At 40.6% G+C, this 14,419-nt stretch overlaps 2 protein-coding genes and 1 long non-coding RNA gene across 6 annotated transcripts in view; 1 reads left to right on the forward strand and 2 right to left on the reverse strand.

Annotated features, from left to right (window-relative positions):
- The window catches only part of LOC131106128 (uncharacterized), an 18,977-nt gene extending 17,800 nt beyond the window's left edge, over window positions 1-1,177 (reverse strand). Inside the window, exon 1 of the long non-coding RNA XR_009120053.1 lies at window positions 984-1,177. This is a non-coding gene — a long non-coding RNA (uncharacterized LOC131106128). The remainder of the gene's footprint in view (window positions 1-983) is intronic.
- The window catches only part of eya2 (EYA transcriptional coactivator and phosphatase 2), a 27,635-nt gene extending 25,444 nt beyond the window's left edge, over window positions 1-2,191 (forward strand). For both annotated transcript variants that reach the window (XM_058054921.1, XM_058054922.1), the window contains exons 15-16: window positions 54-154; window positions 995-2,191. In XM_058054921.1, the coding sequence (XP_057910904.1) occupies window positions 54-154; window positions 995-1,075 (182 nt within the window). In that variant the 3' untranslated portion in view covers window positions 1,076-2,191. The remainder of the gene's footprint in view (window positions 1-53; window positions 155-994) is intronic.
- tgm5l (transglutaminase 5, like) lies at window positions 1,881-14,229 on the reverse strand. 3 transcript variants are annotated; one of them, XM_058054918.1, is made up of 15 exons: window positions 13,297-13,861; window positions 13,191-13,213; window positions 12,911-13,098; window positions 12,192-12,425; window positions 11,313-11,431; window positions 11,093-11,221; window positions 9,998-10,175; window positions 4,912-5,047; window positions 4,145-4,248; window positions 3,830-4,069; window positions 3,694-3,762; window positions 3,420-3,620; window positions 2,726-2,883; window positions 2,314-2,450; window positions 1,881-2,138 (listed from the first exon to the last, which is right to left on the reverse strand). In XM_058054918.1, exons 3-15 carry the CDS (start codon window positions 13,083-13,085, stop codon window positions 1,988-1,990), a joined length of 2,031 nt encoding a protein of 676 aa, XP_057910901.1. In that variant the 5' UTR covers window positions 13,086-13,098; window positions 13,191-13,213; window positions 13,297-13,861; the 3' UTR covers window positions 1,881-1,987. The 3 variants fall into 3 exon arrangements, with proteins under 3 accessions (XP_057910901.1, XP_057910900.1, XP_057910902.1); XM_058054917.1 differs by lacking the exon at window positions 13,191-13,213 and having other exon boundaries at window positions 13,714-14,229; XM_058054919.1 differs by lacking the exon at window positions 13,191-13,213 and having other exon boundaries at window positions 13,297-13,364.
- Window positions 14,230-14,419: the final 190 nt, after the last annotated feature.

Genomic DNA, 14,419 nt, shown 5'->3' on the forward strand with positions numbered 1-14,419 from the left:
TCCGTCATTATAATAAGTCTTATGTTAAAAATGGTCAATGTTGACGTTGGCAGGCAAAGAGAGCTGCTTCGAGCGTGTCTCTCAGAGGTTCGGTAGAAGAGCCGTCTACGTGGTGGTTGGTGATGGAGCCGAAGAGGAGACAGTGGCGAAGAAGGTAACTTAAAGAGTAACATACAGTAGCTGTGTCACATGGATTATACTGCACTGGTGCTTTTAGAGGCAACTGTTGTTGTACTATTAGTCACTTTGTTTTGTTTTTTAAGGTTTTTTTGTCTGCATCTGTAGTACTCAAGTATGGTATCTTTTAACTAATATTATGCTCTTGAATATTTTAAATCTTATCCGTTGTTGAATAATAAAATTGTAAAAAAAAAAATAATAATGGGCAACAAACTTGAACTGAAAATCAACAAATGTGTAATTAACCATCTTGATAACTTCAGTGTGCAAATGTATCATTTTTTGTAATCGTACTTGGATATTTTTACTAGTAATTAAATTGTTTTTTCAGCAAAGTGACACACGGTACTTTTTAGTTGAGAACAACTTTGCTTTTGCAAACGAGTCTAAACGGTGTAGTTAATATGCCCAGTGTGTAGGGGGCGCTGTAAGTAGCGGGTGGCACAGACAAGGAAGTAGAAAAAAAACATTGAGCATGCGCAAAAGATTCCATAAACATGGCGTCCAAAACATAAGAAATATAGCTACTCTTTCGTTTTGTTTGTTTCTTTCAGCTTTCGGAGTCGCCACAGCGGACCTTTTGATTCGCATACTTATTTTGGCTTGAGTACTTTTTATTCGTGTAACGTCTAAAAATGCCACTAAAGTGTAGTAGTCGTATCAAGTTAGTTTTGCTGAACTCATGAATGGATAGAAAATAAATTTTCACACAAGGATATAACTACAATAAGTATAAGCGGAAGCCAAGCTAATACACCAATTATTATTTTTTTCCCAGTTGCATTTAAGATGACTTTTCTTACCGTTTTCTCAGAAGAACATGCCGTTCTGGAGGGTGTCCTGCCGGGCAGACCTGGAAGCTCTGAGCCACGCACTGGAGTTGGACTACCTCTAGAGGGCGACACCTCCACCTGGATCACCACTTGAACGCTTGAACGAAGGCACCCTTGGAGGGCCCATTAAAGACTGATTCGGAGTCAGTGGAGAGAACCACAGGAAGTTCATTGGTTGCTAGGAGACGCTGCATAACGCAGGAAAGACCAAAACAAGTTGCGGCACAAAAAAAAGGACCAAACACCTGGGAATTACCATGAATCTTTGTTAATACCTTCAGCTCATCTTTTCTTGTGCACAAAAATGTTTTTCATTTGCTCTGCAACGGCTTTACTCATCAAAACAACATTTCCACGTTTTAACAGATTGGTTCGTCATAGTTAGAGGCTATTAAAAATACTCTTGATTGTATTTCACCAGTTTAAATGTGAGCTATTTATTGTTGGAAATTATGGCCTTGTCATTATGGGATGTAAATGCTGTGTGTTTTAACCCCTTCTTTTAACCTGTTATTATGTAAATGAGATGAGACTCTTTACGTTTGTGCATGTGCTATGATTACACTGCCTGTCATCTTTGCTATGATTTGTATATAATGCTTTATGGACACTTTCTTTTGACAGACGGTTAAAATAGACTTAATAAAGAATAAGTTAATTGCATTGAGGAGGCCTTTCTTTTCACTTGTAGTGCAATGTCTCAGTTGTACATTTTTATATTGGGTAATAACTATCGAAAAATTATCCATTTATTAGGTTAATAGAGATTTTAGTGTTGTATGTTATTTTGTTTAACTGAAAAAAAAGACATATTACACATGTGGGTGGGAGAAAATTGTCTTGTAAGCAAAGGTTATTTTTCACAAATGTTTAATTCTGAATCAAAATATCACTTTGAGGCAATCATAAAGCTCAGTTTCACATGTACAAGTTGTAAATTCACATTTGAAAGGGACAATCAGAAAAAGTGAGGCCTAAACACGGCGGACGGTCACCATCTTGAATCCCCTAACGGTGGTCTTATTAGAGAGCACAAGGGAAGCCTGAAGCATCTTTGTTCCCGTTTTGCTGGGGAGGAAGTTGATGCGTTGCTCTCCTATTTCTCCTGGACGTAACGGAAACATCCTGCAGGTAAGGAGAAGCGCTATTAAACTCTACTCAACTCAAACTCTATGGAAGCAGAACAATAGATTAGTAATAATCACATGTGTGGCTTCACTTCCTTGAAGTCTAGACAGGGTGTATTCTTATTTATCGCCACATCCAAGCTGAAAGAATGAGGAAATGTGAACTTTTTTACCTGAAGTTAGCATGACCTTTGACGAGGCCGCCTCCGGACACGTTCAGCAGGCCGCTTACAGGATGAGAAAAGGGGTTGGCAAAGGTCACGCTGGCTGCCTGCTCTTTGTTCAACACCACGTTCTCTTCGTCTTCAATCTGAGTGAGAAACGCATGACCATCATTAGAATGAACGCTAGATATACACTCATCCACTTCATTGGGTGTAGCCCGGCACTCCAGAACAGGAGCTGCAACCACAAATAATGCCTTGACTTAAATAAATTAATATTAAATAAATACAAATATGTACACTCAAACTATTATTAACATTTTGTAAAATGAATACTTCCTATCTTTATAAAAGGCAGAGCTTTCCATTGTGCGGGTGTACCTAATGTTGTGTCCCGTGTGTGTACTCGGCTACGTTATACCTTGATGACAAGCTGCGGACTGGCGATGTTGAACTCCTCGAAAGCCAGCACGCGTTCCTGACTGACCATGTCCTCCACAACTGCTGCCAGGTTGACTAAGTCATCCCCCACCAGGTCCTCGTATTGGGGCGGGAGGATCTGCTGCTTCAGGACCTTGACTAAACCAACATACATAAGGACTTGATACGGTCTTGACGAAAGAGCCAAAAATGAAAACAAAAATGGTGTCTTCAAATAATTTTACATTATTTTAGTTTTATTTGATGTCTTATTTACTGTTTTGTTTTGTTTTTACAAGCTCAGCACTCCCCTTGCGCCTCCCCTAAACTTCTTTGGTACCCTCCCTGGCAGGAATATCTCATACCTTAATAAAAATAAAAATAAAAATAAAAATAAAAATAAAAATAAAAATAAAAATAAAAATAAAAATAAAAATAAAAATAAAAATAAAAATAAAAATAAAAATAAAAATAAAAATAAAAATAAAAATAAAAATAAAAATAAAAATAAAAATAAAAATAAAAATAAAAATAAAAATAAAAATAAAAATAAAAATAAAAATAAAAATAAAAATAAAAATAAAAATAAAAATAAAAATAAAAATAAAAATAAAAATAAATAGCTGCCTCATTTCCACCAATTGTGTTTAACCACTGATGTTCCATTGTAATAACTAATGACTGTATTGGCTTACCTTCCAAGGGTGCCAACTGGATCTTACAGTGGGCCTCCCAGAAAGTCTCCGAGGGGCTGTGGTTGTACTCTTTGGTTTGAGCATTGAGGTGGACCTTTATCATCTTAGCCACGCTTTGCCTGTTGATGACCTTCAAAGTGAAGAGGAGGGTTGCCCCGGCCACAGGGGTTTTATCCAGCGTCAGAAAGGCAGCCATCCTCTCTGTGGAAAGGAGAAAGAGCATCCAGAGAGGAGATCTTTAAGCAGATGATGACTTTGAGGTGAAGGCTCTTACTTGTTCCCCTCCTTAGCGTTGAGGTCTCGGACGTAGAGGACCTGTTTGATGACACTGTTGACGTCAGGCCTGTTTTAGAAGACAAAGACATGTTTATACCTGAACGCAAACATCTGTTAAAAGTCATATCTCATACTTTTTATATGTTTATAGTCTCTGGTGATGTTCTGCAGTCTGGGGAGGCCCACCGCTTTAGTACAGATGAGCGGTCCCACCCTGTCTGTGTCCACACTGCGGCTCACCACCCGACCCTGGCTCATCACCAACGTGTGGACATCGGCATTCACCTCGGCATACACAAAGGGAATATCATAGAAGAGATCCATGCGTCGCTCCTTGATGGCCTTGGTGGGCGCAGGACCGCAGCAGAACACCCCTGGAAAAGCACAAATAGGATGGTTTATTTTAGGGAGATGATAGGGATAAAAACAAGATAAGAAGCAAGACAAACCCCTGCTTCTCTCCTGAGGGGTGGGATCTAGAACCTGCCAGCCGTCCATGCCACCTCCCAAATCTTGCCGTGTCATCCAACACTCCACCCAGACGTGGAAGTTCCTGTTTTGGGGTGTCAATATGTAACAATCAGACAATGAGGATAACTGCGAGAACTGACCTGCAGTGTCTAGCTTCCACTAAGGTTGGTATCCCAACAAGAGAGTGCCAGGTAGTCTTGTTTCCACCAAAGGGGTGCAGTGAGATCAAACCCTAAATCCTAACCCCAAACCCCGAATGACAACTCCTAATCTGAACATATAATTGATGTAATATATGTTCGGGAGCCGGTAGGATTTTAAAAAATTCTGCTTCTTTCTACTCCTTTTCGGACATGTGAAATTGTGAATTATAACATGAAGCATTCACTGTAAGATGTATGTATGTTCGGAAAAAATGAAACCATAACAATAACCCTACCAGTGGGAAGGTAACCCACCATTCAAGCTCCATTTCCACCATATAGTGGTTTAGTTATTTTTACGTTAGTTTAAACTGTAAAGAACACAAAAAATGTATGTTTTGTGGTACCAAATTACAAGATTAACCTCAAACCCGTACCCAAATCTGAAACCTTAACACTAACCCTAAATCTAACCCTTAATCTTAATCCCAAAGTCAAACCCCACTCCTTAAATAACCCTAAAAATAACCTTGACCCAACATATTCCCTATTATGTCTGTATAAAGGAGGCTACTGGTTCCTTCCCATCACTTCCTACTGACCAAATGGAGTCTTTGGTGCTCTTCAGCTTCTGGCCTGTTTCGCTGTAGAACTCCTCAATTACCAGGTTACCATTGGTGTCGTGAGCCGAGTTGAAGTTGGTGACGATACGACAAGGAATGCCAAGGACTCGCATGACTGAAGGTGTGATTGCAAAATCAAAAAGAGAGAGGAAGGGGAGGGGTGTGTTAATCTTTCTATCAAATGGCAGAAACTTACAGGGCTCTAATTTCGTGACGCAGTGTGAGGTGGCGTAACGTGGCGCACCAGGGGAGGTGTCCACATTTTCAGCTTGGCGCAGTGACGATTTCGTGAAAAAACAGCCTCCCAAAAGTGCGGAGAAAGCGCACCAGCTCTGACTTGGTTTCTTGGGGCGCAGGTGAAGCGCAGCCTGCATAATGGTAATTTGGCTGGCAGGCGCACAGTGTCACAGGCAGATTATTCAGAGTGACAGCAACTACTATTTAATGTAATTTAATGAACCAGTGTGTATTTTTATTTTTTTTTTTAATTGTCCCATCACATCTGAGACGTCACGCATAATGCGAACTTACGGCAGTTGAAAGGGACGGACTCTATACTGGGACGGGGTGGGGGACAATGCCTCACTAAACAAATGGCTTGTCCCCCCAAAATCAACATTTGTGTTGAGAAGTGAAAAGACAATTCCACTCGCATCTCCGTGGTTGTGCTGGATGCGCACCAGATCGCCAAAGTGACGCAGTGGATAACTAATAATTAACAACAACTAAAAACAACAATTAATGTAAAGTTGGCTGTTAAAATATGGCTATAGAATATATTTTTTTACTATAATTTTTTTCTCAAGGGGGATTAGGAGGAGATACAGCAAATATACCATCAAAGGTTCTCCTATTTGGCAATGTGGAGCAGGAATGCTGGTGGAAAATAAGCAAGATGGTTGGACTAGTGTGGCGTATGTGGTGAACGACGCACATGGTGGCCTCTGATGAGCAGTCCAGTCCGGCACATTTTAAAGCAATGAACAGGGATTTCAGTTTGTAGATAACTGGCCTTCCTTCTGGAGGAACCCCCGACTGTTTGGTAGAGATGGCCTTCACCCTAATAGGGAAGGTGCTCTTACCCTTTCCAGAAATATAGATTACTGTTTAAGTCCCACATGACTTCCTGCACTAGAACAAGCCGGGGGACAGGTGATTAGCGAGCCTGTTAGAACGGGTGTGGAGTCTGTAAGGTTATGGCTAACTGGCGCTATGCCGGACTTGAACAATACACATAGCCCTTTCTGTAGAATAAAGCAACATACTATGCATACAGATTCACAACCCATAAATGCACCACAGTCTGTCTTGCCTTCTACTGAGGTAGGGCCTCGTGATAAACTTGAACCTCCCTCTTGTACTAGTGATGATTCAACAAACAACTATCAGACCCCTATGGTCTTGACTTCTTATCGTGTGTACAACAAGTCAAAATATGGCATGGGTTCTAGACGGAGCAATCTTGTTAATATTACTACTATTAATTCTTTGGGAGTGAACAGCCTCAGTCAGCCAACCTTTACGAAAATTGGTCTTATGAATATTAGATCGCTCTCCTCAAAGGCTGTGCTCATTAATGATCTGATAAGAGATCATAATCTCAACATAATGGGTCTTTGCGAGACCTGGTTAAAACCAAACGAATTTATATCCCTTAATGAGGCGTCTCCACCTAATTTTTTGAGTTCTCAGGTCTCACGTCCTAATAGGAAAGGTGGGGGTGTTGCTCTCATCCATGAATCTGCTCTTAACCTCAGCACTTGGTCAAAATCTGAAATTAAAACTTTTGAGGTCCTCGTTTTGCGATCGACCGCATCATTACCATTTTATCTAGCACTTCTCTATCGTCCTCCTGGTCCGTACTCGGGCTTCTTGGATGAATTTTCTGAATTTATTGCAGACCTGGTAACCCACGCAGACAATATTGTACTCATGGGTGATTTCAATATCCATGTCAATTCTCCTGAAGAGTCCCTTAGTGTGGCTTTTCAGACAATAATCGATACCTTTGATTTTGTTCAATTAATTAATGAGCCAACCCATATCAGTGGTAATACCCTGGATCTGGTTTTAATTCGAGGTATTAGGACCTCCAACGTAACAGTCCTCCCTTACGTAACCACTGTGTCTGACCATTATTTTATAACATTTGAAATCTTGACCCAATCCCACCGCTTGGACCGGAACCAGTGCTCTAGCAGTCGTAATATTAGTTCTTCGACTGCTACTGCACTTGCTGAGTTACTGCCCTCAGTGGTATCCTCTTTCCCTTCCTATAAGGGTCCTATAGACAACCTTACAAATGATTTCAACAAGGTGTTATGTAAAGCTCTTGATACTGTTGCACCTTTGAGATTTAAGTGTCATGTCAAAAGACTTACTCCTTGGTTTACAGCTGAAACTCGAAGGCTGAAACAATTTTGTCGGAGATTGGAGCGCAGATGGCGTGCAACTAAACTTGAGGTCTTCCGACAGGCATGGGGGGATAGTCTGACTAAATATAAACAGGCTCTTGTTGCGGCAAAAAACAACTATTTCTCTAGACTAATTGACCTCCATAAAAATAACCCTAAATACTTATTCGACACAGTGGCACTGCTAACCCAGAAGAGGACCTCTCCTAGTAGTTCCCCCTTCTCAGCCGATGAGTTCTTGCGATTCTTCGCAAATAAAGTTGAGCTCATCAGGAAGGAAATAAAGTACTCCCTACCGCCAGACGGGCTTAACATGTCAACCGCCATGATCGCTGCTGGGACTACTTCCAGCCTCTGTCCCACTAGTTTCTCCTACTTTGAGGAAGTATCTCTGGACGAGCTTACAAAACTTGTCAGTACAGCAAAGCAGACAACATGTCTGCTTGACCCGCTTCCTGGGAAACTTGTTAAAGAACTGTTCCCAATTCTAGCCCCCTCACTCTTAAATATATTTAATCTATCACTCTCATCTGGCACTGTGCCTGCAGCTTTCAAGACTGCAGTGATTCGACCCCTGCTGAAGAAACCAACCCTCGACCCCGGGAGTATTTCCCACTATAGGCCGGTGTCTAACCTCCCATTTCTGTCCAAGATCCTTGAAAGAATTGTAGCACAACAGCTCAATGACCACATGGCTTTGGGTGATCTTTTTGAACCTTTTCAGTCTGGTTTCAGGAGAAACCATTCCACTGAATCAGCCCTTGCAAAAGTGACGAATGATCTTCTTCTTTCTATGGACTGTGACACATCTACAATATTGTTATTACTTGATCTCAGTGCTGCTTTCGACACTGTCAATCACTCTATCCTACTGGAACGCCTTCAAACATATATTGGTGTTACTGGTCCGGTACTCTCTTGGTTTAGATCCTACCTTAAGGATCGGACGCATCGTGTCGTTTGTGATGATATGACTTCAGAGTTCTGTGGTGTCACTTGTGGAGTTCCACAAGGTTCAGTGCTCGGCCCTCTTTTGTTTAACATTTACATGTTGCCGCTTGGCGACATCATTCGCAAACATAAGATTAGCTTTCACTCTTATGCTGATGACACTCAGCTATATGTCCCACTAAAGTTAACTGACCCGCGGGACTGCTCTAATTTGGAGGCTTGCCTCATTGATATTAAACATTGGATGTCCTGTAACTTTTTACTCCTGAACTCTGATAAAACTGAGATGGTGATCATCGGCCCTGCTAAACAGAGCCGCCTGTTTAAGGACACCACTCTGAGTTTTGATAATAGCATAATTTCCCAAAGTGACTCTGTGAAAAATCTGGGTGTGATATTGGACCCGACTCTATCCTTTCATAAACACATTAAGAATGTTACTAAAATAGCATTTTTTCATCTTCGCAATATTGCGAAGATACGACCTATTCTATCCACCTCTGATGCAGAGACCCTAGTCCATGCATTTGTCACGTCTCGCCTTGACTACTGTAATGTACTGCTTTCTGGTCTTCCAATGGCGAGTCTCAAAAGCTTGGAGTTAGTACAAAATGCTGCAGCGCGACTTCTTACAAGGACACGTAAGTGTGACCATATTTCACCAATACTAGCCAACCTGCACTGGCTCCCAGTTCATTTAAGATGTGACTTTAAGGTACTGCTTCTGGTTTACAAAATATTACACGGGTTGGCACCTTGTTATCTGGTGGACCTAATTGTACCCTATGCTCCGTCTAGAAACCTACGCTCACAACACGCCGGTCTTTTGACTATCCCGAGAGCCAGAAAGAAGTATGCGGGCTCTAGAGCCTTTTCCATTCGGGCCCCAACGTTGTGGAATGATCTACCTGTTAATATTAGAGCTGCTACCTCAGTAGAAATGTTCAAGTCCCGACTTAAGACTCATTTCTATACTTTAGCGTTTAGTTAAAAATATTCCCTGCCTGTTTTGACTGCCGCTCCTTCTCTCTCCCATACCGCCCCCCCCGGCTGAGGGGGGGGGGTCCAGGAGAGGCTGTTTTGGAAGTTTGCCTTGACGAAACTGGACATCGGTCGTGGCCTACCTTGGAGGCGCTGCAGCAGAGGGATAGTGATCATCTCAAGACCCGTGGCTGCCCAACTGTCCTAATGGCATCACATCTTGGACCTGGACTATTATACTCTATGTTTATATTTAACTGTCACATGTTAACCTCTCCACATCCATTGCAGCCTGGTCATCCTAGAAGGGGGATTCCCCCATCTGCGGTCCCTTCTCAAGGTTTCTTTTTCCCTAATGGGTTTTGAGTTTTTCCTTGCCCTGATGGGGGTTCAGATCAGGGGATGTCGTTTGTCATCTATTGTCTGTCTTCTTCTGTTGCCTGCTTGTTAAGCCCTTTGAGGCTCTTTTGTGATTAAGGGCTATATAAATAAACTTGACTTGACTTGACTTGACTTGAGAGTTGTTCATTTGATTGGTTAAACCCTCTCACACCTTCTCTACTCCTGGGCGTGGGTGCACAGCGCTGCGCCAAACTGCGCTGCTCATGAAATTTGCAAAGTACGCTGGCCACACCCCGTTGTTGCAACATAGGCGTGGCGCACGGCAGTTCCACTGAAATTAGAGCCCATACTGTCGTCATTATCGATGTTACAATCACCCGTGCACATAACGGCGGCATACACCCAGCACTGGCCGTACTTGACAGGGTGGTAACCAGACTGAGCCCAACCCCTCAAGATGTCACCACTCCCGGTCCACATGGATGGATGGACTCCGTCGCTGAAGTCGCCTGACCAGTTGCCCTTCAGCACTCCACGGTCGTCCTCGCAGTTGATCTAGGTAGAATGGTAATGGTTTAATTTCATTTGAACATGCATCAGATTACAATTGAATGCATCACATGTCCAAAAGGAGTAGGAAGAAGCAAAGCTTATTAAATCCTACCCCTCCATCTGGTACTTTTACAATCAGTAACTGTTACATTTGTTCACTTCCTGCTTTCCTAATATAATTTAAGATTTTTTTTTGTACATTTTTTTATTATTTTGTATTTTTTTGTTTTTGTTTTTTTGTCACATACCGAAGTACGAGGTGATATGACCATACAATGACATAATGGGTACCATAGTAACTGTCAATATAGTCATATGTCAATATAGAATCACAATCAATTAGTCCAAAGTCCACTATTCTGTTTCCTTGGCAACTTGAGACAAAGGCCTCTCCTGTCTCACACAGTTCGGGAAGGACAGGGAGAAACGGCTGACAGAACCGCATTAAACCTGATTTATTTTGTAAAATAATTTTTTTGGTGAAAATGTTGCAGCTCCTTTAACTATATGTGTAAATCGCCCTCATTAACAAACTGATTTTCTGGACCTTATTTTCTGGTGTTTTCTGTCTCCACTCTAAAATACTATCTATTTTTTGTTTACTATCGATGAACTTAGCTGAACATGTTTTATAAAAAAAAAAAAAAGTGGCCTTTTTTTTCCTCAATCTGCTGCACCTCTTCTGAAGTTCTCTGGCTGGTTTGGAATCACTCCTTTGTAATTCAATGTAAAATGCACACGTGAGGAAAATAAATGGCTGTTTCTTACGTCAATAACAAACCAATGTTGATTTGCTGACAGTTTAAAAAGCAGTTTGCTTGCCAGGTTTCTCCCAAGACATCATTGTGGTTTTATGGGCTGCAGTGACGTGTGTGTCAGTCCCAATGATTCAAAGTGTACATGGTGTGTTTGTTTCTCACCATGGCAGACACCACTCGGCTGATGTAGACTGGGTTGCTCCGGTTCAGGTAGTCTGCCCTTCTATTGTGTTTGTGCTGAGGGCTGACATTCAGCAGGTTGAGACACGCCTCCAGAACGTCGGGTTCAAACTTTTACAAAGAGAGATATGAAAGAATGAAAGTGTAAGTGGCACGTGAGTGTGACTCCTTACACAATGTTTTTATTTTTTGGCCTTCATACCTGGTCTAAAGACCACGGTCTGGACACAAGGTTTGTGGACGTCCCCATGAAGAGCAAACAGGAGTCATTCTGGGTGTATTCCTCTCTCTGGTCTTCAAAGGGAATGTAGACTGCATCACCTGGATTCAACACACTTTTGTTGATTTGCCATTTACACCTCATTTTTATACACCTTATGTCCACTGTATTATATTGGCAAGCATTTTATTTTTACTATGCACATTTCATTTTATATAATAATAATATATAATCTAATTATTATTACTATTATTACTGCATTATAATATATTATAACTATAATACAAATTATAAAATTATAACTATATATTATAACTACTATCATATATTATATAATTATAGAATATATAATATTTTATTATAAAATTATAACTATTATAAAATATTATAAAATTATAACTATAATAATATTTCTGCGGAGTTTGCATGTTCTCCCCATGCATGCGTGGGTTTTCTCTGGGTTCCTCTCACATTCCAAAAACATGCTAGGTTAATTGGCGACTCCAAATTGTCCATAGGTATGAATGTGAGTGTGAATGGTTGTTTGTCTATATGTGCCCTGTGATTGGCTGGCGACCAGTCCAGGTTGTACCCCGAAGTCAGCTGGGATAGGCTCCAGCATACACCCACAACCCAAGTGAGGAAAAGCGGTTTATGCATGCCCACACCTCTAAATTGCCTATTAAATATTGGTGCAAATCTGGAAAAAAAGATGCAAATGTGCATATTTTTCTACTATTAATAACACCACTACACAAAAGTACACAAAAAATTGCCTGAATTTTGTTTAAAATGCAACAAAAACAAAAGCGTGAAATAAATAAGCACCCCCAATAACATTTTCTGGCTACTCCCACTCACCACGACACCAGGGGTTGCAGAGCAGGATGAATTTGCCGACAGCGCAAACCTTCATCGTGTCTTGAGTGAACACGCTCAGCTTAAATCTGTAGCATCCCACCGAGGCTGAGGAGGGAGCCGAGATGAATATTGAGAGGTTGTTCGGGTTTAGGCTCTCAGAGTCCATGAAGGCCGCCCAACGGGACAGAGAAAACTTTGCGGAAAAATTGACCGGCATGATCACGTACAGGCGGCCTGTGGAGAGAAGCAAAACACTTTATATCATGATTATTATCATTACAAATTGATTTAATTTAGTGTTTTCTAGATATTTAAGATATCTTTACAATATATAAATGTGAAAGTGATCAACCCGAATATTGGTAGTATTGATAACAAGGGTGTCAGTATAAGTATTGTCTCAATACCAGCCTGATGAGATTGATATTTTTCTTTTCATATATGTGTGATTTTTATTGTTGTGTCACTCATAGTGACTTGTAACTCAATTTGCAGTATTAATTACCACTATTGTATATTAAGAATGAAAAATGTAAATAACAAATATATACAAATCATAAGAAAATAAACCATAAGTGGTAATGTATGCCTAACTACAATACAATAATAGAAGAGTGGTACAAGAGGTTGGACTAAGAATATTTCTTAACAAAGGTTTTGTTAAAGTTGTTACAGTATAATAATGTAAAACCATTATCTGGGCTTAAGGGAGTCTTTACCGAGCATGATTTTGATCCTGAGAGTGTCTGTGCGGGGGTCAAAAGGTCGAGCCTTCAGCTGCATGCTGACTCTGAACAGCTCTCCTCTTCGGACCACCAGAGCATTGGAGCCGCTGAAGCCATCTGTCCGGTGTCGTTCCAGATTCTCGGAAATTTCCAAGTTGACTTGTTGCATGCTGAAATCTGTTCTGGAGAAAGACGAAAGGATGGAACTCTTGCAAGACTTGGGGAAAACAAAGAGATGTACTTTGTCTCACGTGTACGTTCTATATATACACACCTCTGCTTTTAGGCCACACCCTCCTGAAGCATTAAAATTGCCACAGTATGAAAATATGATCTAGTATTGGAATCATGCACGCATGCAAGTAACAATGTGGACACACCTCTTTATTTGTCATGTCGCTGGAGGGCCAACACGTCATTGGTATGTGGGAGTAATCACAAAGGACACTAGAACTCAATAGGATTATGATACACTAAAAATGAATGGAGCAGAGTGTAGTATCCATGGAGCAGAAAATGAGTAAAAGAGGTGGGCGGGGCTAGGCATATAACATTGGACGTTGGAAGTATCCACTAGCTCTGAGCTTAGTATGAAATACAGTTATAGTGTGTACATGTTGATAAAATGCATGATTTACTGAACACAACAAATTGTCAACATGCAAAATGATAATACATCTATTGATAATTAACTATGTATTTAAACAATGCAAACTTTCAGTAATGACATAATTAATACATTTTCATAGACTGTAGCCTAAATCATCATGATTACACATTTTTGACACATACAGTACCTGTCTTTGTTTTCGGGAACTTTGGTGCAAGTAATGTCTGAGCAGTGTGCCGAGGACATGTTCACAATGCAGGGTTTCTGGATTCTGCTCACCATCATGGCATCCAAACCTGCGTAGGGCATACTACAGAAGTGGAGTCTGAGTCAGCATAAGTGTTAAAGTGGAGTGTCTTTGGTAATCACACTCACCCACTGAATGAACTGTTCAGAATGCATAAATTATAGCTTTTCTACAATCTTTTTAAGTCATACGGTATTAAAAAATTTAACCAAGTGCTACAATGGTTATCAAATCACTTATCATTTATACGCTGCTGTTATTTGACTCTACCATTTGATGTCACACATGGGAATATCCAAAAAAACATCTAAAAGTGGCATGATTTGGAATTCCGACCAAGTTTTCAGAAAAATATGCCTTAAAAGTCAAACAAAAATTAAATCACGTGTTAGATTTCAGCACATCTTGGTAGACTTCAGCAAGCATCCAAAGAAGAATACCTGTTTGAGTCTGGAACCAATCAATTCACTTTACATTATTTGCAATGCAACTAAAAGTTAACCAACCTGGAGCTCAAATGGCTCAGGAGTCATACCGCTTGGAATTGGAGCAAATATTTAATGGAAAATGTTCTAAAATTGAATGTTGAAGTCTTACAAAACTTGTGAGATTTCAGCACATCTTGCGAGACTTCAGCTTAGTGAGC

Source organism: Doryrhamphus excisus, chromosome 18 (genome assembly GCF_030265055.1).
Source record: "Doryrhamphus excisus isolate RoL2022-K1 chromosome 18, RoL_Dexc_1.0, whole genome shotgun sequence".
In the NCBI taxonomy this organism is placed as follows: domain Eukaryota; kingdom Metazoa; phylum Chordata; class Actinopteri; order Syngnathiformes; family Syngnathidae; genus Doryrhamphus; species Doryrhamphus excisus.